This window comes from Caretta caretta, chromosome 7, assembly GCF_965140235.1.
Source record: "Caretta caretta isolate rCarCar2 chromosome 7, rCarCar1.hap1, whole genome shotgun sequence".
Classification (NCBI taxonomy): domain Eukaryota; kingdom Metazoa; phylum Chordata; order Testudines; family Cheloniidae; genus Caretta; species Caretta caretta.
The window spans coordinates 77427805-77452709 of NC_134212.1; the positions used below are offsets into that span (position 1 = coordinate 77427805).

Sequence of the window (24905 nt, forward strand, 5' to 3'; positions counted from 1 at the left end):
AGCAGTTTTTCTCACCCCACTGGATATTGCAGTTCATAGTACGCAGATTTCACCCTTGAAACCTGGGCCAGTCTCCTTTGTTGGAGTCTTAAGTCTTCTCAGTGTCCTTGTTACTTGCAGAATAGGTGAGGGCAGGAGAAAGGCGAAGCTTGGACCCCTGTGTTTTGTTTTGTACCCTCAGTCCGATGTGCTTGGAGAACACAAGTCCAGACATGTCTGGTGGCCACTGCTGAGTCCCCAGGCAAGGTTGAGCAATTCCCCTGGTGTGACCTTATGCGGGTGAGTCATTGAATTGTAACTCCCTTGATGGACAATGGCTGTTGACGGTTGTTTGACACCTCACCTGGGCGTCGGTTACTCTCCTTGCTGTTGTCTCTGGGGAGCTAAGATCTGGCTGATTTCCCAACTTACAGCAGGTTTTAGTGACGACCATACAAAACAATCTCATAACTTCATATGCACTACAGATATACATATTTAAATAAAACAGGGACTTTGAGCTAATCATAACCTTTTCCCTGATACCTCACATGGCATGTTTATATCACAATTACATACAGATGAGGAATATGGAGGTTTCAAGATGCTCCTCCAAGGTATAGTATGTCACAATGATATCAGTCATGGACTCTGCCTTAGAGAGAGAAAGGTGGAATGTGTCATATGTGACAAAACCTAGCCACATCACTTAATGCACCTCTGGAAGGTGCTCAGATATTATCATGATGAGGGCAGTATAAGAACCAGAGCAGAACAGAGTAGACTAAATGGTTACCACCAGGAACTACCACAATGCCAAACAGTATAAGAACTGACAGACTTTCAGCTTACATCAAACAAAATGTTTCAAACATTGCTAAAAAGTTAAGATGGGAAAATAAAGACGAATCTCAGTTCCTCAGACCAAAGAGGAAAATCAAAGAGTAGGAAACAGTCCAAAATAATTCTCAGAAAACTAGTTTGGTTTAAAACTTTGGTGTTGCTCTAGATCAAGATTATTCTCAAAGAAGCAAGCTCAGTTCTGTAGCTGTAGGACTTTCAATTTAAACAACAAATAGAAGGGTTGTCATTCACTCTAACTTCTTCAAAACTGATTGCACCTTCTGTAACAGTTATTTGCAAAATGACTAATGTTTTACAGCGCAATCACACAAGACCTTCTATATCGTTTTCTACAAGGATAATATAAAAATGCAATCTGATTAGCTTTCACTTCAGTCACAAAGGTAATATTACTCAGGAAATCGGTATACAAGTTCTAGCACTTGATAAATGTCAGCAAGAAAATGTTTTTGCCAGTAAAATTTAAATACTTAAATAGTCACCAATCTTCTGAAAGCAGCTGTTTTTAAAGCTATTTAAACTGCCACTGTCAATCTTATTATGTTTTAGTCAGTAAAACAAAATATGCAGATCCAGAAACTTTATCTATGGTATCCTACAGTCATGGTTATTAAAACATTTTTCTGAATAGCTATACTTTAGAATTTAAGTATTTCTATTGTAAAAAACACATTTTTTTCAGGATTTTACAATTCTGCCAAAAATATGTAAACAGGGTCTGAATGAATTATTCCCTGATGGCTAGCTGGGAGTAGGGGAGATATTCTTGTAAATACAGTTTGCTCCTGCTCTGCTTAGATATCCAGCAGATAGAGTGGTGTGTTGCTCAAAGTAATCAACTCTGGCTGGTGTTGGGTTACAAATCACTTTAGTACTGAATGCAGAGGTAGTGCAATGCTGTTACCAATGTTGTGATTATTGTATGAATAAACGGGAGCGGAACTGTACTTAACCTCTCCCAAATGAGGGGGTCACCCTCAGATGAAAGGACCTCGTTAAGCCAGGAGCCCGAATGCCAGAGGCCTGTGAAAGGAAGAGAGGTGGGGAAAGGTGTCCCAGCCATGAGGTGTGGACCCTCTCCCAAGGGTCCTCCCTGAATTGATTTAACCTGTTCTCTCTCTCTCTCTCTCTCACACACACACACACACACACACACACACACATTGTTCAAAGAAAGAGATAAACAGGCTTCATTAGTAGCCTCTTTGTTATTTTAAATGCTCAATCAGAGCTGAAATCAGTTGTGGTAGGACTGTGTTTCTGCCCAGCCTGCAAAGAGCTGAAAATTACTAAAAGACTGATGTGCAGAGGTCACAGTAGAGAGGCAGGTGGAGCAGAAGGTGACTGACAGTCGGCTGGCGAAAGAGTAACTGGTGAGGCAAAGAGATGCAGTGAGTGGCCAGTAGGGCGGCTGGCAGAGAGGGCCAGAGCAAAGCTCCGCAGAGAAGCACTGTGATCAGTCGGTAGGGCGCCAGCAGAGAGGGGCGCCGAGCAAGTGCCCGAGCAGTGGAGTGAGTAAGGTGCCTCTTTACACACACCCCCTCCAACCAGGGTGGGAGCTGAACTCTGCAGATGCACCTCTGACCTCTGGGTCTGCACTGACCAAGGACAGCAACTGTGAGAGAGGTGCAGAGAAGGGTCGGGCACATTAAAGGGACTTTTGGGTTGCTGGCCTTAAGACCCTGAGGGGAAAAGGACACTGCCCAACTTACTTACTTTTGCTCATAGTTTATGTTTATGCACCACCTGTTTGTGGTGTTTTACCAAATTAACGCAGAGTTACTTCCCTCCTTTTACTAAAAGTTTCTTTTCTACACTCAGACTCTGTGCTTGCGAGTGGGGAAGTATTGCCTCTCAGAGGTGCCCAGGGATGGTATGTAATTTTCCCAGGTTACTGGGTGGGGGCTTGAGCCGGTTCTGTGTTGTATTGATGGAAAGGAACCCATAGATATTGAATCTGGCCCTGGTTGCTGCTAGCTCCACCTGGCAGAAGGGTTACAAATACAATCACCATTGAAAGTTTGGTACAAGTCCTCAGAACAGAAGTACTTAAATGAAAAATACATTTGTTTAAAACTGAAGCTTTTTGATTGGGGGAGTGCCTCATGAAACTCAAAGGCCTTCAGTGTAAAGATTAAACTTTTCAAGTTAGTTGCTTAAAAGGTGGACTAAACAGAGGTGAGATAATTATGTTTACAGCACCTGTCTACATCTGTAACAACTGCATTGCAGTTAACAGGCTACCGAAACAGCTCTGTTTATCTTGTCATTCAATGGATTAAATATGCAGCACAGAGTGCACTGTCATGATAGGTTATAAGAACTCCATCATATATTCAGCTTTAAATCTGTAAAAGCTAGAATTTCAGTTTGGAGACTTGGAATTAACAAAATAACGAAAACCTATTCTGCCAAGACAGAGGAAGAAATAGCTTCCTTCTAGGCTGTTTTTGCATTTTGTATTACACAAATCTCTATGGATTTTAATTTCTTGGTTTGTTGAGAATAAACCAACATTAGAAATGAAAATGTTAACCTCCAAGAAATAAATTACTTGGATTTATGAAAATTAGTTAAATATACAATGAACATTTTCAAAGATACCAATTACTAATTCTGCATTTGTAATAATTTTCAATGAAGATTCTCTTACATTCACCAGGAGATTATAAAGAATAGAGTGTAGATCAATATGGTTTGTAAAAGTGCTATAACTAGTAAAATAATTTACACTGTTGCTGAAAATTAAAAAAAACATACAAAATGTGGTTTAACAATCCCTAGGACAAAACACCATATCTAAACTTGCCCTTACAAACATGGGCTCCATCCTGCAGACCCTTATGCATGTGCTTAACTGATATCCACAAGTAGTTCCATTGACCTCTCATGTAGGCAAAGGGATTACTCATGTATGTAAAGTTAAACATACATGTTTGTAGATTAGAGGCTTTCGGGCTCAATCCTCCTCTCATTGAAGTCAATGTCATTTGCACTTCAATGGGAGCAGGATTGGTCCCCTTTAGGGCCTGAATCAACTCCCCCTGCAATCATTGACTTAATAATGGTCCAACCCAGTTCCCATTTAACATCACTTTGTGACATGGGAGACTGTTTATCACCACTAAGGGATCCTCCTAACCTAGCGCATCTCCCAATTTTTCCTTGAAACTTCTCACACCAGCAGAGGCCTGTGTCTAACCAAATTTCTAGCTGCATCAAATGCTGGAGTCTGTCACTGACACTCCTGAGCCAGCAATAGAGCTTACCACAGAGCAAGATAAGAAGTTCCCTGTCTCATCTACTGAGAGTGTGCTCCCCTCAGAGAACCCACTCTATTCGCTCCAGAAAAGGGGACTGATCTGGAGTCTCGTTCTGAATATTGGGTGTAGCCTAGGCAGGGTCAAATTCTCAACCCCAAAACACAGACATTTGATGTGGTGTATGAGGAGCTGGCTTCTCTCTGGTTAGTATATTTATATTTTACCTGAAGTAATGGAGCAGACTGCCAAAAACATATTACAAAGAGAAAAGCTAGCATTTGTCGCCTTAGGAGGAGTCGCGGGACGTTGCCCAAGCTGTACACCGGAAGGGTGGTGAAATGTTGACCTCAACTGAGGAGATCATTGAGAGGTGGAAAGAACACTTTGAGGAATTTCTCAACCCAATGGACATGCCCCCATTCTAGGAGGCCGCACTGGAAACCTCCTGTGAGAACGGATCTATTTCTGATGCTGAGGTAGATATGGCAGTAAAGTGCCTTCATAGTGGTAAGCAGGGGTGGAGGAGATTCTCCCAGAGATGTTGAAACCACTGGACAATGTTGGGGTGTCATGGTTAATGCATCTATTCAGTGTTGCGTGGAAGGCGGGTGCAGTACCTCTGGACTGGCAAACAGGGGTGGTGGTCCCAATTTTTAATAAAGGAGACCGGAGGGTGTGTTCCAACTATTGAGGGATCACACTCTTCAGCCTCCCTGGCAAAGCCTATGCCAGGGTGCTGGAGAGAAGATTACACCCATTAGTTGAACCTCAGATTCAGGAGGAACAACGCGGATTCCATCCCAGACATGGAACAATGGATCAGCTCTTTGCTCTCTTGCAGATACTTGAGGGGTCATGGGAGTTTGCTAATCGGGTCTACCTTTGTTTTGTAGACCTGGAGAAGGCATATGACCACGTTCCCCAAGATGTCTTGTGGGAAGTGCTGTGGGAGTATGAAGACCCAGTGCTGCTTTTGCGTGCTATCCAGTCCCTCTATTCTCAGAGTGAGAGTTGTATTCGGATTCTTGGCATTAAGTAGAGTTCATTCAAGGTGGGTATTGGACTCTGCCAGGGGTGTTTCTTGTCCTCACTTTTGTTCGTGATTTTCATGCACAAGATATCAAGGTGCAGCCAAGCCATAGAGTGCATCCGGTTTGGGGACTCGGAGGTGGCACCTCTGCTGTTTGCAAATGATGTTGTCCTTCTTGCTTCTTCAGACTGTGATCTCCAACACGCACTCAAACATTTCACTGCTGAATGTGAAGCGGCTGGGATGAGAATCAGCACCTCCAAATCAGAGGTCATAGTCCTTTTCTGGAAGAAAGTGGACTGCTCTCTCCAGGTGAGGGGAGATCAGCTGCCCTTAGTGGATGAGTTCAAGTATCTAGGAATCTTGTTCATAAGTGATGGCAAGCAGGAGCATGAGATCAACCAGCGGATTGGTGTGGTGATGCAGGCACTGTACCAATCCATGGTGGTGAAGCAGGAGTAGAGTTCTTGGACAAAGCTCTCGGTTTACAGGTCACTCTACATCCCCATCCTCACCTATGGTCATGAACTTTGGGTAATGACCGAAAGGACGAGATTGCGGGAACATGTGGTAGAAATGAGGTTTCTTCGCAGGGTGGGCTTACTCTCCGAGATAGAGTGAGGAGCTCAGCTACTCAGGAGAGCCTCAGAGTAGAGCCACTACTCCTCCGGATCGAGAGAAGCCAGTTGAGATAGTTCGGGCATCTGATAAAGATACCCCTTGGGAGGCTTCCGTTGGAACTGTACCAGGCATGTCCTACTATGCAGAGGCCCCGAGGCTGACCCAGGACATGCTCGAGTGATTGTATTTCCCGGCTGGCCTGGGAACGCTGGGGAATCTCCCAGGAGGACCTGGAATCTGTTGTGGAGGAAAAGGAAGTCTGGTCCTACCTATTCTCCATGCTGCCATCATGACTGTCGCCAGGATAAAGCAGCATAAAGGAAGGAGAAGGAAAAGAAGAGCTAGCATAAAAGTGTATTGATTAATATAGCAAGGGGGTAGCTTGATAGACAGATTACTCTAGAATCACAGTTTGAGCTCAATATGCAGTCTCACCTCTGTAAATTCGGGCATACATCCTCATTCATTTGTATGAGAGATTCCCATGACTAATGGGAGCTCCATGTACACAGAGAGAGGAAAATATATATTTGATTGTACAGTCCTTGTCTCATCTCCACTGGGGGCGGGGAGAAAGATACCAAAATCATAAAAATACATTCCCAGTATGCTAACACTTCAGTGACCCAAACTTCAATCCTCTGAAATTCCTTGTTATCGAAAACTGGGACAGACTCCTCAAACACCTGTTAAATCAGTGGAAAATTAATTCAGTTACCTGACATTCTGAATTACCTTAACATACACTCATGGTTGCACTGTAAAGTTACTAGGTCAAATTACATGGGTAATTTCATTCCATTTTTTCCATTCGGAAAAAGAATATTTTTTTCTGTTAAAAAAGTCCAGGATGCAGAGTCTATTGACAGTCTTTCCCCTCTTAGAAGGACTGTTTTCTACTCTCCTCTTTAACAAAGATTACTAGATTAATTTAAAGATGGTGAAATCATCACATAAAATATTCCCAGGACAAGTTGTCCAGTGATTAAACTTGATGGTGTTAATAGTTTGATTCTGCAGATCACATGTAAATCACAGGAGACTCAAAATTCCAAGAGTCAAGGTGAAATGGAGCTGTAGCTGAGAAGGAATAAAAAGTACAGAAGTCAGATTTGGAAAAGACCTATTGTGTCATCTAGTCAATCACCCTCATACTACAAGATTTACAAGTACATTGTTCACTCTTTTTAAATATAAAAAGTAATGGGTTTTCTCCACTTCCCTTGGAACACAATTTCACAGCCTACCATATTTCTGCATTGTAAAATTATGTGCGGATTTTCAGCCTTAATTTCCCAATTCCTTACGAGTAAAACTCAATGCCCCAAAATGATGCACATACGTTGCACACCTCCCAACCCTAACTACACCTCTAAATCATTTTAGAGGGTTTGTACTGTTGATGAGTTTTTATAAACACACATTTTGTAGACGAATTTTGTGGTCAGAATTAAGAGTGCATGTGCCAGACAGTCTTTTTTGTTTGGTAAATCATACCAATCTCACAGCTCTTTGGAAACCTACAGCACTATCTGAATAATAAATTGCATGGTAAGCTGTGCAAGCTTCTTGCTGTCCTGCCCACCTGCTCACTCTCTACCACTGCTCTCTTGCTGCGATCTTTAGAAATGACACCTGAACAGGAAAGACTCCTGAGTTAGAGAAGAGGGGAGGACAATGACGATAATGACCTCAGCAGTTGGGAAGGAGCAGAGGAAGGATCCCTGAAGCTGAGGCGTAGGGAGGAAATGGCACAGTAGGCTGTGGGGCAGGATAAACATGGGGGTTAGCACAGTTGGGAAAAAGGAAGTATCTGGAAGGCAACAGGGAATAGACAGCTGGACATGCCTGTCTGAGGATATATACACTTATTTTGTTCGGGGGGATGGGAGTGCAACTTGGGTGGGATCCAAAGCTCTGGTTAACCTTAATCCGGCTCAGAAATTGACTTCCAAAGCACACCATTGTTTGCCAAAATTTTCTTATAGACAATCCCTGCATCAAATTTAAGTAACTGTCTCATCAAGTGTTGGCCATCCACGCACACATCTTCCCAGGGCTCAAAACAGCAGAATCAATAAAGCTTTGACTAGTGAATTATGGTATGAAGAGAATTACTTGTTCTGACACCAAAATAAATGGTTGCCTCTTGTTATAAAGAGGAAAAGCAGATTCCTCTAGGTGCATGTTACATCTTTACTGTGGGCCTGTGCTATAACACTGATTAATTAGCTTTGACATACACTGGACAGCGTGAACATGCTTATGACTGATCCAGCCCACCTCTCCAAGCAACAATTTCAGTGATGTAAGTACTGCAACAGAATAAGTAGCAGATGGAAATTAAATAAAGCAATGGAATGATATTTCTAGTAGATTTTAAAATCTTAATGACTCCCTACTGAAATCCAATTATTGGTATCACGCACTGCAGTCCGTTACAACATTATTACAATATTTGTGCTGTGAAGGTACCTTTAGGCATGTATATGTGGGTTTTTCCACTGCCTTGCCAGACCTTGACCAAGCATTATGCCATGCGCTCTCAATGCTCAAGGCAACGACTCACAAATCTGAGCACAGTTGACAGTTTTCCCCGCAACTAACCACTCTGTACCAGTCACTAGAGGATGTATGTGGACATTGCAGCTGTACCCTCAACCCAGAGGCTGAGTGTCACCTTTATAATTAGATCAGCCACTGCTGGAACGATTGGTGAGAAGTCAAGGTTTGCTTAAACCGAGGTTTCCTGTGCTTCTCTGTCTTCTAGGCTATTGGGCTGGTCCTCTAGAAGACGTGCATGTATTTTAATGGATATAAGTCATAAAACTTATTCTTTACTTTAAACATGTTTGACATACATCTTTGATAGAAATAGTAGAGGGATTATTAAACACAGTGAAAAATCACTTGTATAACATAGTAGAAATTTTATTAAAATATTCAAAAATTAAAACCATTAACACATTTTATTTGACAATTTATCCTCTATCACGTATGTAATATATTATGCTAGAGAGAAGCATTTCATGTAGTACAGAGGCAATATAATTTACCACTAAATTTCATTTTAATGGGATGTTTATCTAGTTAATCCAAAATACATTTGCTCTTAGTTTTTTTTAAAATCTATATTAAATGCTTCACCATAACAAATGGAACAAAGAGGCTGTCAGTATGTCTCACGGGGGGAGGAAGGGGTGGCGACATAGGGAAAGGAACCAAATATCCAGAAAAATGTAAGAGTGGGGGTCTTAATATCTTCTATAACAATGATTACTTTTCAAAGATATTTCTAGTTCTTTGCCCTTATGATGTATCCTAAGCCTTTCACATTATAAATTAACACATTGAACGAATATTTTAATTATATATAGTAAATCCTGTATCTAGGAAGTTGATTTCCACTTCTGTTAGCTTGGGAACCTGATTCGTAAATGGGAACAGATGAAAAACATCCATCTTTATTTAAAAAAAAAAAAAAAAAAAGCAAACACTATATGGATGTCAGCAAAGCAAAAGTAAATAAGTCTAATACTTAAGAAAGCCTCAGGTAAGGATCTATCAAATTCATCTTTGAATCTGTTGCATGAGTCTGCAGTTAAAAAGCACATTACACAAATTTATATATATAAATAAATAAAACTAAAACTGATGAAAATTGGCTTACAATAATAAAACAATATATAGGATATAGGAGGGCCTTTAAAACTTACTCAAGTATTAACATTGTCAATACCATCTATTAGCAACTGCACACTGTTGATTAACAGCCTTTAAAAAAAAAGGCTTAATTACTGCATGTGTTTACTTATTAGTCCTGGGCATGAATATCACTTTGAAAAATACAGCCACACTGGAATTCTATGTCTACTGTATATTTAATCATTAGAATATTTAAATAATGCTAAGTAACTGAGTTTCAATGTTATTACTCTTTCTAGCAGAGAACACACCCATCAGCATCCAGCATAAACAACAGCATCCTGATTCTAGCATCTTCTTTATTTCTTAAAATCAAAACCTTTACCACTCCAAATGCAGCAGGAAGATACTCACAATGTAAAATCATTGAAAATAAAGACATTTCAGCACACTGTTTATATAGGGAGTTACCTTTTTTCCTTTCTTTTTCCTGTGAGCCGGTTTAGCATTTTTTTCCTTTGCTTCCTCACTCATTTTTCAGCAGGTAAATACAAGAGGGAGAAAAGAAGATCACTGCTTATATTCCAACGTCCAAAGCCACTGCAAATATTCACAGCATTGAAACCAAAGTCCATCTGCTGACGTTTCTCAGACAAGTAACAGAATAACTGCTGTTTAAACACAGCCCCTGCTCCTGCAAAGCCTTGAATTGCTCACAGCCTTGCTCTGTTTTCGTCAAAAACAAGCTGGGAGTTCTTCACATCAAATATTCTATTTCTCTTTAAAAAAAAAATCATTAATTTCCTCTCTCATTTTAAACTAATCATTACCCCTGAGATAAGATCTTGACAAGACTTTTTCGCTTGTTCATCCACAGTGTTTCCAGCCTCTAAATGGTGTTGATGAGCCACACACAGAAATTAGCTGCAGACTGCTGACAAATCTTAGAAGCTTTCACCAATAGATGATTTGCCCTTTCTTGCAGAAGGGAAAACTGAGCGTAAATTACTCCTATTGCTGATAGCATACACAACACATGTGTTGAATGCATCAGAGCATACCAGAAAAGGAAGCCGCCAAGAGAGTGATAAAAGCTCAGGTTACTGGATCTTCAAGCCACTCCCAGACTGATTCAAACAATAAAAGGCACAAAACATTGCTGAAGAAATTGCTAGATAAATGTTTACATTTCCCAGTGCTACATGTCCCAGTCCAGGAGACTTGCAAATGGCCAATCTGAACATTAAAATTTATAATATTATTAATTAATTACATAAAACCACCACCAATATTTCCATAAAATATATATTTACAACTATCACTGTCTCTAATAGCTCACCCTCCCTGTATGCCTGTTCATATGACTAGATTTATAAAACCATTTTACTAATGTAGATCTCTATTTGACTGAAATGTTTCATGCCTCATGTGTGCATAAATCTATAGAAGATTTCAGATCATGTTTCCACACACTGCTGAACCACTCAGAAGAATATTTTGGCTAGATCTGTATGGATCTTACGTGGAGAGCCAAAAAAAGGGTGGAGACTTCATTATACCACCTCTCCTCTCTCTGTGCCCACTAAGTCCTGTTCTGCATGACCCATACACGACTAAGTGGCCATGAAAGCATTCATTCAAGATTTGTCTAAATTTTACCATTTGCTGCATGTAAAATGGCACATCCCTTTTGATATGAGCAGTATCTCTATTATGTCTAGCACTTCCCAGTTTTGACTCTTGCTGTCATGAAAAGATATGTTCAGAGATTATATGGTGGCCTATTTACCACATTCGTATCCCTTTGTTCAGCTGACAGTGTGCTAGTTCACACATTCTATAGGAATTCTGACCACATCAGAGGTGCCAAGTGACAATGAGTTTTGACAGGCAGCCTGCATATTGCTGCAAATGCTCCTTCTTCCGTTAACATCCAAATCCTTAGCAACTCTCCCTTTCTTGCTCCAGCAGCTCAGCAGCATGGAAATGCCCACGACCAACATCCTGTCTACCATAAACAATGCATAAATGATCTGGAAAGAGGGGTAAACAGTGAGATGGCAAAGTTTGCAGACAATACAAAATTACTCAAGATAGTTAAGTCCAAAGATGACTGCAAAGAGCTGCAAAGGAACCTCACAAAAATAGGTGCCTGGATGACAGAATGGCAGATGAAATTCAGTGTCGATAAATGCAAAATATGCATGTTGGAAAACATAATCCCAACTATACATACAAAATGAGGGGGTCTAAATTAGCTCTTACCACTCAAGAAGAGATCTCAGGAGTTATAGTGGATAGTTCTCTGAAAACATCAACCCAATGTGCAGTGGCAGTCAAAAAAGCTAACAATGTTAGGAACCATTAAGAAATGGATAGATAAGATGACAGAAAATATCATAATGCCACTATAGAAATGCATGGTACGTCCACACCTTGAATAGTGCATTCAGTTCTGGTCACCCCATTTCAACAAAGATATATTAGAATTGGACAAGGTACAAAGAAGGGCAACAAAAATTATTAGCGGTATGGAACAGCTGCCGTATGAGAAGAGATTAAAAAGACTTGGACTATTCACCTTAGAAAAGAGATGACTAAGGGGAAATATGATAGAGATCTATAAAATCATGAATGGTGCAGAGTATGTAAATAAGGAAATGTTATTTACCACTTCCCATAAACACAAGAACCAGGGATTACCCAATTAAATTAATAGGCAGCAGGTTTAAAACAAACATAAGGAAGTGCTTTTTCACAGAACACACTCAAACCATGGAACTCATTGCCACTGAATAAAGTATAACTGGATTCCAAAAAGAATTAGATAAATTCATGGAGGTTAGGTCTATTGGTTACTAGACAAGATGGTCAGGGACACCACCTCTGACTCTGGGTGCCCCTAAATATCTACTGCCAGAAGCTGGAACTAGATGAGGGGGAATGGATCACTCAATGAATGTTCCATTCATTCCCACAGAAGAAAAGTTACTGGGCAAGATGGACCATTGGTCTGACCCAGCATGGCCATTCATATGTTCTTAAGCAAAAGATACTTTTATCTCTGAGGGAGATTGATTACACCCTATTTGCCTCAAAGCTTTCTCCCCTGTGTCCAATAATGATTTTTCTGCATGTTCACAATAGTTACTTCTAATATGCCATCACGTGTGGGCTCCCTCTTATCTGTGGGCAGCATGTTCTCAGACTTAGAATCTGATTGCACTGCAAACATCATCACCTGAACCGCAGCTTCCATGCAAGTTGGGAAACTAATGCTCTGTACCAAACACATGGATTTTGACATTTTGATTACGAACAGTGCCCTAAACACTGTAGAGCTTAACTAAAAACACAAGCAAGGGCCTACTGATAAGATTTATCTTCAAGGCTGCATGCTGGAAGTCACTGATGTATGATAAGAGTTATATTTATATATATTTTTATAGAACATGTAAAAAGCTTTTGGAAATTTCCAAAACCTGATATTTCATCTTCAATCGGTTAATTTCTTAATGGCTGGTTCTGTGGAGGAACAGCTCTTCCTGAATTCCTGTTCTTGTGTAGATGTTACATTATAAACTGACAACTATCACGGGATAGCCATAAACTGAAGTGCTCTTTGCTGGTTAGTGGGGGAGGGGAACAGTGCTTAAAACATAAAATAATGCTATAGTCTATTCCATATGTAAATTATAAAAACTCATTTCTGGAAATAGACTATTTTGCTTTGTCTAACAGTCCCACAGACACTGGTTCAAACATATCCTCTTACAAAAAAGAAATAAAGCATTGAAAAAGTAAAATTTTGACTAATAAAATGACATTTAATTGTGACAGATTGTCAATATAACAAGCTCTCTGTGAAGAAAATTGGTTGGAAGTCACTTTAACTAAAGATTGCAACACTTAATATTAGCCCTCATTATGAAATAAAAAAAATAACATTCCAGGGCAACCCTAATTAGTCTTAAGGAATAAAGCATGTTGAAGTGCTTTGCTGGACTGAGGCCTAAGGGCGTAAAACCATGCCCTCTTTAGGTAAAGCCTGCAGGAAGGCAAAAGTTAAGTGTCCTTAAGACTGCAAAGTTTCCTATGAATCCAGATCATTTGGTCAGGATGGTAGGGGTTTTGGGCTCCTGAGAGGTATGGATTCCTGAGACCTTCCCAATTACAGATCCCAAGGTATCTTCAGAAGACCAGTACATTCATGATACCATGTAGCTCCCACCCTCCACATGCTCCATGGCAGCATGTCTCACTCAGGAACCCTACTCTCATTCATTCCCACCCATTCCTGAGCTAAAAACCTTCTGGGCACAGGGATGTTTAAGAGCATGTAGGAGGAGTCCGCATCTGAGACAAGGCCAGAAGAATCTGCCAATCACCACAGGCTAAGAGGGGAATGATAAGAGCCCTTCCTCGCTCTTTCGTCACCCACCAAACTACCCTTTCGCCCCTCAGTCCATGGAGATCCAATTGCACAGATATTAAATATATGGGCTTCCTCAAGATTAGTTGGGTATGATGCAGTTTAGACATCAACATTTGGACTTTTTTAATGCGGTTTTCCCTGATCTGCACATACCAGCGAAGCACAGCCCATGATCTTTTACTAAGACAATTTGCTAAGTGTTTTATTACAGGTAAAACCACTAACACCACAGAAGGATGAGCTAAGTATTAGAAACAAAAATATTAGCAATATCCAAGAAGAATAAAGTTTTCTTGGGAAATGTCTCTCCCTCATGCTCCTTACAATTCACTTCTTTTGTAGAGGTTACAAACGTTAACCTCGGATAGTAAAACTGCTGTCAGTTAATGGTTGACACCAATCCATCGGTCACACAGATATTTTTAAGACTCTAAGTTAGTGCTATCCTCTTGATCTGCCAGTATTTTGCATAGTCTATCCTCATATGCCTGATCTCAAGAAGTCAATCTGGACTACTTGTAAGAATAAAGGTTTGCCTTCAGCTGTAAGCTCCTTTACATAGAACCCTTGGTCCTGATTCTCACTTCCACCATATTTATGCTTGGGCAGTAAAATGGGGGGCGGGGGAGGGTTTGCCATTAAGCCACCTTTACATGCCTCAGAGTGGTGCAGCCTGTGCACCTGCCCAGTTCCCAGTGTAAGTTACAGTAGCCCTGAGGCTATGCTAATCTATAATCTGCTTCCCATGGTTCCCTATGGGTTCTGGGAAGCACAGAATAGCTGTAGAAGTGTGATGTGACAATGCCCTGCCTTGGCGTACCCTGGGGGCTGGAAGCAGTGTTCATGCACAGCACTTATGCTAGCAAAGTGCCTTGCACAGGGTGGGTGTTCTTGGGGCCACTTCCACTCCCCGTCATACTGCCAGAAAGGTATAAAAGAGCCATAGTGTAACTGAGAACTAGGTGTCCAGCACCATGTAGTCATCTGTGCCTTAATGAGCCAAGCACACTAGCGGTATTTAAATAATGCCATTAGCGAAAAACATAAAATAGGAAACAAGTAACTGACAAAAATAATGGAAATTCAGGAAGATTAAAATGTCATACTTATACAGAAAACATTTGAGAGGAGTAAAAGCTTTTAAACTTTTCAAAGAAAATGAAGAGTACTCTCACAGTACATACTGAGTATTACTTTCAAAACCACTAAAGTAACATTACAATTCAGAAAGTTTCTAGAGGGATTTAAATACATTGCAATACTGCTTTCATCAAGGGAGCATTTGGATTGATTAGAAAACATTCTGAACAGTTACTAGTATGGACCATCCACAATGTTAACCCATCATTCCCTGCTCATGCCAACTGGGTTATTTTTATATATATATATATATACACATATACATATACACACACATACACAAACTTCCACAAGGAAATAAAATACATGTCTATGTCTTGTAGGGGATTATATGTTTTTTGATATACTCTAACATAAGAAAAATGTACCAAAGTATAATACTTAGCATTGCTGAGATCTGAGGAATCAAAGGCTGTAGTGTCATGCTTTAGAAATCTCAAGACTGTGATTGGATCACATTAGCAGCCACACCTCTTCCCATAACTTATTGCTTAATTACAGCATAGTCTAGATGTGAACTTTCACAAACTCGGTGATACATATCTACTAGGACAGTTCTATTTTTAAATCAAAAATAACTCGCATAAGAGGACAACAGGATAGGCCAAGTTAAGTCTATCAGGACAGTTCTATTTATAAAATGAAAATGACTTGCATGCAAGAAGCCAGGAGAAGGCAATATGTTATTGGCAATCTGTTTTGTAACTTTGTATAGTGTATTTTAGAAAGAAAACCAGAAGCAATTCAGTTACTTTCTTTAACAAAACAATACCCTAAATACCCAAATCCAGACAAAGACCAAAGAGGAAGGAAAAAAAAAAAAAGAGGGAGGGGAGCTTTCCAGAAGGGCTGAAATCCACCCAAGACACAGTTTGAAAAAAGCATGGAACATTCTTTGCTTACTGTAAAAGTCCACTTTGCAAGTAGATTGGCTATTTCTGCCACATGTGTCTTATGTACTATTCCCTTTTATGATGTTTAACCCTGATTGTTAGATTATTACTTTGGTGGCATTTGCTTTGAGGAATTGCAGGGGAGAGGGTGAGTAAAAAGAGGGCTTAGTTTCCTCAACTCCACTTAAAGAAAAAATGTATACAGAATTCATACAGTTCCAAAAAAAAAAAAAAATTGTCTAGTCTTTGATGTTGCCATAACCAACCAAATATGAAAGGGTTCCGTGTTCTTACTTCCTATGCCTGCAGACATACAGGCTGAAAAAGTAGCTCTGAGAGCAAACGCCATTCATCTTACGAGTCCATTATTTTAAACTCGTGTGTTAAACCAAATGTATGACAATTTAAACACTGACATTAACTACTTCACTGATGATCTTTTTAACAGAAACATACAGCTAATGTGCTAATCTATTATCTGGTGCAGGGGAGAATAGTATAATAAGAGGCAGTGGCAGAGAGCAAAAACCTGGGACCTGAAATTTAGAGGTGCTATGCACCCACAATTCCAGCTGAAGATAATGAGACAGGAGGGTGCTCATCACCTCTGGGAAACAGGGCCTACACAGACAGATTGGGCACCCAAAAATGAAACTTCCAAAATTTGAGACTACTGTTGATAGTCTGACCCAAATTTCTCTCTCTCTCTCTCTCTCTCCCCTCCCCCTCTTCTTCCCTCCTCACCTTTCACTATATCCCTGGTAGTCTGCTTCTATACTCAATCCTATACTCCTCTTCCTGGAGTTTCTCTCAACTAATTACATCAAGATAAACATTACTTGTGCCTTGTGTGACAAAGTTCCTCCTCTGCCTTGGTGGGTCCTGCACTTATTGGTGGATTTTCTCGCTTCAGAGGTTCACGGCAGCCCTCAGCTTGGCCACTTTCGTGGCTCAAATCTGCCATTCACTCAGTTAGCCTCATCACTGGCCAGCATGGGGAAAGGAAGAAAAACAATCCCCGCAGTCTCTGCTGATCCACCTAGTGGATTGGGGAACAGTCCAGAGACCTTCCCCTCTGATGGAACCCACAGTCCAGTTCAACTCCTCCAGTATCAAGTAGGGAGTTGGGGGGGATGGAGAGACCCCGGGCCTGCCCTCTACTCTGGGTTCCAGCCCAGGGCCCTGTGGATTGCAGCTGTCTACAGTGGCTCCTGTAACAGCTGCATGACAGCTACAACTCCCTGGGCTACTTCCCCATGGCCTCCTCCCAACACCTTCTTTATTCTCACCACAGGACCTTCCTCCTGATGTCTGATAATGCTTGTACTTCTCAGTCTTCCAGCAGCACGTCTTCTCACTCCCAGCTTCTTGCGCTTCTTGCTCCCAGCTCCTCACATGCACACCACAAACTGAAGTGAGCTCCTTTTTAAACCCTTTTTAAATCAGGTGCCCTGATTAGCCTGCCTGTCTTAATTGATTCTGGCAGCTTCTTGATTGGCTGCAGGTGTTCTAATCAGCCTGTCTGCCTTAATTGTTTTTAGACAGTTCCTGATTGTTCTGGAACCTTCCCTGTTACCTTACCCAGGGAAAGGGGACCTACTTAACCTAGGGCTAATATATCTGCCTTCTATCACTCTCCTGTATGGGCGGGTTTTGCCCGCCCACTTCCTGGAAAAAAAATCACTCTCCTGTAGCCATCTGGCCCGACCCTCTCACAACAAGTAACAACCAAAAAATGACTTAAGATTGCAGAGTTAAATATTGTCTACTTGACCTCTCTAAGATGTTGAAGTCCCACTTAAATTTGTCAAAACAACGAGGAGTCTTTGTGGCACCTTAGAGACTAGCAAATATATTTGGGCATAAGCTTTCGTGGGCTGGAACCCACTTCATCAGATGCATGGAGTGGAAAATACAGGAGCAGGTGTAAATACATGAAAAGATGTGAGTTGCCTTACCAAGAGTGAGGTCAGTCTAACGAGACAATTCAATTGACTGCTGCCTTTGACTCTTATGTGTTTTGAAAGTTATCATAAACTGGTATTGTGTTCAAATTCAAAATGAGTATTAAAACTATTGTAGCTTATAGTCTTTGTAGCATTTCTACTCATCGACCTGAAGATTAAAATAACCTCTTTAGTTCTTCTAAAAAAAAAAAAACAAAAAACCTTCCCTGTTACCTTACCCAGGGAAAAGGGACCTACTTAACCTGGGGCTAATATATCTGGCTTCTATCACTCTCCTGTAGACATCTGGCCTGACCCTGTCACACTTGTCTCTACTAGGATTTTACATCAGGTTAGCAATCTCAATGGTTTTGTTTCTTTGTTTGCTTTACAGTGAAGACACAGTCTAAATGCAGCACAATTTTCACAAGTTCTACCTGATTTTGCATATTTTGAAGATGATTTTTGATTATCACAGTTAACTTCAGGAAATTTTCTGGTTTTCCTGCCTTCTGAAAAAAGTATTAAAAACTAGTAGTTATGTCTGATGATGTAGAAAATTCTGGGTATGGTGGATTTGCTGTTCATATAGAACTTTGTCATTTTTTTTTTACAGCTGAGTAGAGTCTATGAAAAACATTTAAAATATTATATTACCAAGATAGCTAGTCCTATAATGGTTAGTCATTAATCTATTTCACGGATCATTAAATATAATGGAGGTAAACTGAACTTCATTTGGTACTTCCAGGTCCTTATTATGCAAGTTGCTGAGCATCCTCAAGTCCCGTGGGAGTCATTCAGTCTATCGGAGTACAGCACCTTGCAGGAGATGTTCAGCAACTTGAAGGATTAAGTTCCAAATGCACTGAATTATTTTTTAAATTACCAGGATTCCATTGTGCTAGATGCTGTACAAACATAGAACAAAGATGCCTCCTGCCCCGAAGAGCTTGCAATCACAGACAAATGATAACAGTGGCTTTTGATTACATGCACCGTTTCTCAAAAACACAAATTCAGGATCTAAATATTGTTATCAATGGAAGCGTTGGGTTAAAACTAAAAAGAGCACTTTTTTTCCCTCAGACAAGTTTCCATAGAGGGAAAATATACATGAGAAGCATAACATCATGAAGTTAAGGTCTGAAGTCAGGGCCAACCAGTTACCAGGTCAGTGGTCAGCCAGAACAGTTTCAGGGGCCATCTCAGTTTTAATATGCTTTTACATTATACCATGTTTCTACATATATGTTTGCAGTGGTCCATTACTACTGGATAAGCCCCAGGAGATATACAGTGATATACAGCAGAGAGGATTTTGGTGGGGGGTGTTGTTTGCGGGGGGCATCAGGGGCAAGAATAAAATTGAAAATGTCCATTTCAAGAGTTGGAGGTTCAATTGGCCTACTTCCACGGTTAAGCTAAACACTATACTGGGGACCAGATTCTGCATTATGGCCAGGAAGTGCTAGAGGAGAGCTAGTTACAGTTTAAACCAATCTGTGAGGTGTTGTAAATTGTGCCAGCTGGCTATGTTCTAGTTGGGATGTTATGGCAGTTGGGTATTGCCTTAAGCTCTGGCCACTCCTTCTACCCATTCCTCAAGACAGCTCTTCCCACCTCCAACATGCCCCCTGTACTGGGAGCTGGAGCAAGGAGGGTTTGGAAGCCTGCTAACAAGCTCTATTCCTGCCAGTGGTTATCCCCACCATGGGACTCAGGGGTGCAAAGGGAGCAGAATGCGCCAGAGAATCTGGCCCTTGTTGGCAGATATCAATTTTCACTATGAGCATACTGATAACGTAGCCTATACCAGCAAAGGTATAATTTATACAAGTTCTTTGAACAAAATAAGCTATGTCAGCAAAATGATTTTTTGCCAGTATGACTCACTACAGTAGGGCTTCTGCCAGCATGAAGGTGTCAATAATAAACAAAATAAGAAGAAGAAGAAGAAGAAGAAGAAGAAAAATCAAACCCTTAGCTGACATTCCTATACTGGTGAAAGTTTTAAGTGTACACCTAGTTGAATTTTGCCTTCCTCTTTTGTGCACTCTATTATTTGGGCTCATGTCTTATAAAGTCATAAAAATGTAAGACTAAAAGATAGAGCCCTGTGTGGGTACAAATTTATATCTCTGGATGCAGATATCCATGGATATAAATCAGTATCTGCGAAACCCCAGGGCTCTCCCAGGAACTGCAGTGACGAAAGGAGCAGAATGTGGGGCCGCTGCTCCCAAGAGCCAGCACTCTTCGCCGGCAGCTCCTCTGGCGTGGCTGTACCACCCCCAGTCCCACCCTCACCCCTGCCCCCTTCCACACAGCTGTCTGCGTCTCCTGACTGGGGGCGTGCGCACCACTTCAACACAAGAGCGCGACCAGGGACAGCTGCAGGTGAGCCTGATGCCCGCCCCAATGGGGCATCAGGCGCGGGGCATTGGCTCCTGGGAGCAGCAACCCCCATTCTGCTTTTTGCGCTGCTGCAGTTCCTAGGAGAGCCCTGCGGTTCCGTGGATACTGATTTATATATGCAGCTAACCGCATACTAGGATATAAATTTGTATCTGCGCAGGGCTCTACTAAAAGGGACTTTGAGGAGTCATCAAGTCCAGCTTCCTGCGCTGACACAGGAAGTAAACCTAGATCATCCCTGACAGTGTATCCAACCTGTTCTTAAAAACCTCCAATGATGGGGAGTCCACAACCTCCCTTGGAAGCCAATTCCAGTGCTTAAATATTCTTATAGTTAGAAAATTTTACCTAATATCTATCCTAAATATCTCTTGCTGCAGACTAAGCCCATTACTTCTTGTCCTACATTCAGTGGACAAGTCACATTTGAGATTTTTTTTAAAAACACACCCTTATTTTTCCCCATATTACTTCTCTTTCTAGCTCAATTTCCTTGCTGGGGAATAATACCTTGGAGAGTATTTTGGATTTTTTAATCAATTTTCCATGGATTATAAATTTACCACCATTATCATCATCGCCAAAGAAAACAGCTCAACACTTCAATGAAAACGTTCTGAAAATAGACTACAGATTTAAGGGATCTCTCTTTCAGTTACACATGCGCGCCTGAACACACACACAGAATCAAAAATTTATATTGAAACTGTTGTTCCACAAAATATAGGATTTTTTGCAAAACAATATTTTCCTGGAAAAATTGTTTATTTTTAAAAAATTGACAAAAAGTAACAAACAATCCCACCAATACCATTCTTTCCTCACTTTTGACACCCCCATTGCCCCCCGGCTTTTTATCTCTTTTCCCTCCACATTGAACTAAAAGAAAAGGAGGGCATGAGAAAGGAAGGAGGAAAAAATGGAAAAAAACATGAGAAATGTTAAAAAAAAAATCTGTAAAGTCTCCAAAAAAAGCAATTAGCATTTTCGACCAGCTCTAGGACATACACAAATATATGAAGTGGCCACAATAACTGATGAGACATATCTTATTACATTCAAGTGAGACACTGACCTCATTAGAAGACATACCAAGGAGAATAAATTAATAGATAATATATGGGCTGCTGTGGATGGGGCAAAGAAGATATTAAATCTGAGCAGTCAGGATACAAAGAAGAACGGATAGAAAATAAATAACATCTATCATTGAGTCCATAATTTAAAGTGAGCCAGAGATTCCCACTAAGGGGTTAGGTTGTAAGAAGTATCTTTACTGAATATTTAAGTATTTTTTTAACTGAAGTAGCAATCAGCAATATTTGGCTGAATTGCTAAAAATGGAGAAAAATTTCTATAAAGTTGGGTACACTTTATGAAAAGTGCTATCAGTTTCCATCTTCTCCCCATCGTATCACTTAAAAGAATCTATATTTACTGCTTCTGCCATCAAGCACTTCCTGCGTAACAACAACTAAAGAATTAATCCTGCCAGAATTGCTTTTAAGTTGCAATGCATTAGCACCTACCCAGCAGAAATGTTGACTGCCATTTGAAGTTATGAAAACAACTAACATAAAAGTCAAGGGTAACATCTTTCATCTACAACAAGTCTTTCATGTATTTATTTTAGCAGTTTTGAATCAAACAGCTAATGAAGACTTACTGTAGTGTACTGGTCTATAACTCTCTCTCTATATATATATATATGTATACATACATACACACACACACACACATATATATATGTGTATCTCCTCACATCTCTAAACTGACTGTGAAGGGTTTAAGAAAATAAAAATATAAAATAAATTTAAAAGAGCACATTTCTGTGAATTTGGTTTTCTTGTTTTTAAGGCTTGGGGGTATACATTGCAAAGCAGTTCTTCATCTCCAAAGCTACTTTGCAAGTGATGTTCATTAAAATAAAAACAAAAAACAATCTTTAAACTTACTTAAAAATAACCCCACAAAAACTGGCAAATTATCAGAATAGCAACCTGAACAGAAATATTGAAGATAAAGATGACAACCCTGAAAAAGGGTATCAGCAAATTACTCTCATTCTAAGTCATATCCACAGTGTGTATGGGTTTCAGTACTGAAATGGGTTCAAATTTTCTTAAGAAACTAGCTTACATATTGCAGAATTCTTCATGTAAGATTTTTAACACTGAGCACAGCAAAAGATGAGACAGTCTCTGGATTAATACTAAATCAGAATAGTTTCTTCAAAAAACAGAAATACCAATTTCCAATAAAAAGGGCATACAAGACTTTATAATTCAAATAACTAATTCATGAACTCTCACAATTGGCTTCCATTGCAACTGGAAACAATACCTACCATGAAACAAAGTAAAACTAAACATAACTGAAGGGATTCAAAGTGCCTTTTCCCAGAACTCACAATATGAATTATGAGCATCAAAAATTTCTCTTCCCATTCAAATCAAAATCAATCCTCATTAAAATCATATGGAAAATATGAAGAAAGGGGTGAACTGAGAATTTTCACACTCAGACCCCAACATAAATTCTGGAAACCTATAATATTTCCACTACCATGAACTATCACAAAAAAAGCATAATTAGTTTTCTTGCATGTAATTTTGTTTTGTTTTCTTGTATAGATCCACTGTGCTGGAATTCGTAAGTATTTCTGTTCAATCACGCTGAATGAAAGCAGATAATTTGGGAGGAGAGAGTTATGCTATTTAGGATGGAAGAGGAGATTCTTGAAGTTCCTATTGCCAACTTGCTTATTGAACTGACCACACAAACATCAAAAACTGAGACACACACAAAATTAGAACAACCAGTAGAATCTAGAATGTAAGTGCAGTAGACTGGAGTAGACAACCAGTTGAGGTCCCTTCCAGTCATATATTTCTATGATTCTATTAAATAAATACAACCACTGTATTGACTGTCATTATTGTGTCATTCTGACTCTATCTAAGACTCCTTCTTCACCTGACCAGGGGAAAGCTAAAAGAGAATCTCATGCTGACTCAAACAGATAAAACAACTTTGAGCTAAGCAGCACTCCCATTCACTTACAGGTGGGATGCAGGAGCCACCCTATGGGGGGCAGGGTCTAACACATATTAGAAGCTTCATATACTGGAGATGAGGAAAACCCAAGGTCCCACTATATTTGGAAGGATTCTGTGTTTGATGTTGAACATTCACTAGGGAAAATAGTGAGACTGAAATCAGTAGAGGCTTAAACAATATGACCAAAGATCTGATCTTTTTTATATTTCCCTGACCATTACTGCAGTCAGTAAGAAGGTGGTAGGAAAACAAAACAAACCAAAACCCCTTTATTATTAAAATCTTGACATACAAGGCAACAGTGAAAGAGACAAGGATGTCCTTGAAGCTTAAAGCTTTAGATTTATACTTTAACCACAGCATTTGGATACTGCCTCCTTGAGATGGGAGTAAGACGAAGGAAAAAGGATTTACTTATCTTCTCTTAGGTAATCATGAACCAGGTTCATGAGATGTTACAGGAGGATCTCAAAAGTGCCAAAAATGCAACCATGATTCCAGATGAGCTAAGTGACAGAAAGGAATGCTGAATATGATATACTGGTCCTGCCAAGATCCTGGACAGTGGAAAGAGATAGGGCCAGTTGATTCTTGTACAGAAGATTTTCATCCCTGATGAGCAGAATGACATGAATGTCACTTACAGCAGGATGTGTCTTTGTGTCTTTGAGAGGGCTTCATCCAAGAGTTTAAACAGGGGGACTACTTGAAAAATGACAACATGATTTATTTTTTAAAATATCAGGTGCTCTGGAGCATTAAAGTATCATAGATATAACTGAAGTTTTCCAGGTAGTGTTGGGAATCAGGACCTTCAGCAGAGCCAGTCTAGCCAGCCTCCACATAACATAACAAGTGAAGCTGGACTGTAGTAGGCTGCCAGACTGACCACACAGTCTGATTGGTAGGATGAGTCATCAGACCAGCTCTTAAGCCCAGCAGCAGCAGCCGTTCAGCAGCTGCTCAAAGCTTTCACCCACAGCTGTGACAGCTTCTGCACCTGCTCATTCCCAGCCTTACCCCTGCCTTGTTCCAGCCCTGCTCATGCCTTGGTCCAGCCTTAGACCCAGCCCTCCTCCTGCCTTGCCTCACTCTAGGTTCCACTGGCTCTGATTTCCAAATTCAACTCTTGCATCTGATCATGTTCTGACCTTCAGCTTCAATTCCTGACTTCTGACCCTTGGCTCTGGCCTCTGTCTCTAACCCTGGGCCTTATTTCTGGCTACCAATGCTAGTTCCAACCACTAGGCATGACTGCCCACAGGGTCCCAGAGACCAGACTCCAGCCTGAGCCCAGAAGTCTACACAGCAATGAAACAGCCCCACAGCCCAAGTTGGCTGGCCTGACAAGCAGTAGATTTTTCTTTGCTGTGTAGACATGCCCTCAGAAGCACTTCTTCTTTCTCAATCTAGATCAGTTGCAACAATCTTATCTGACAGGTATATTTTGTTTCTCATTTTTAAAAACTGTATTTTACCCTTTATTGTACTGAAACCTGTGCTTTTAAGGTAGGATTTTCAAACACCTTAAGTACCCAATTCCCACTGAATGTCAATGAGACCTGGGAGCCTAACTCCCTCCTGCACTTTTAAAAATCCCAGCCATAATTC

At 40.4% G+C, this 24905-nt stretch overlaps 1 protein-coding gene across 2 annotated transcripts in view; it reads right to left on the bottom strand.

The window, feature by feature from the left end:
* ANK3 (ankyrin 3) overlaps nucleotides 1-24905 on the bottom strand; it is a 558892-nt gene that overhangs the window by 453467 nt on the left and 80520 nt on the right. Inside the window, exon 1 of one of the 2 annotated variants that reach the window (XM_048856231.2) lies at nucleotides 9874-10458. The exons of the other annotated variant lie outside the window; for it this stretch is intronic. Within the exon in view, the coding sequence (XP_048712188.2) occupies nucleotides 9874-9936 (63 nt within the window). The 5' untranslated portion in view covers nucleotides 9937-10458. Of the gene's footprint in view, nucleotides 1-9873; nucleotides 10459-24905 lie in introns of those variants that run through there. 2 annotated transcript variants of the gene reach the window in all.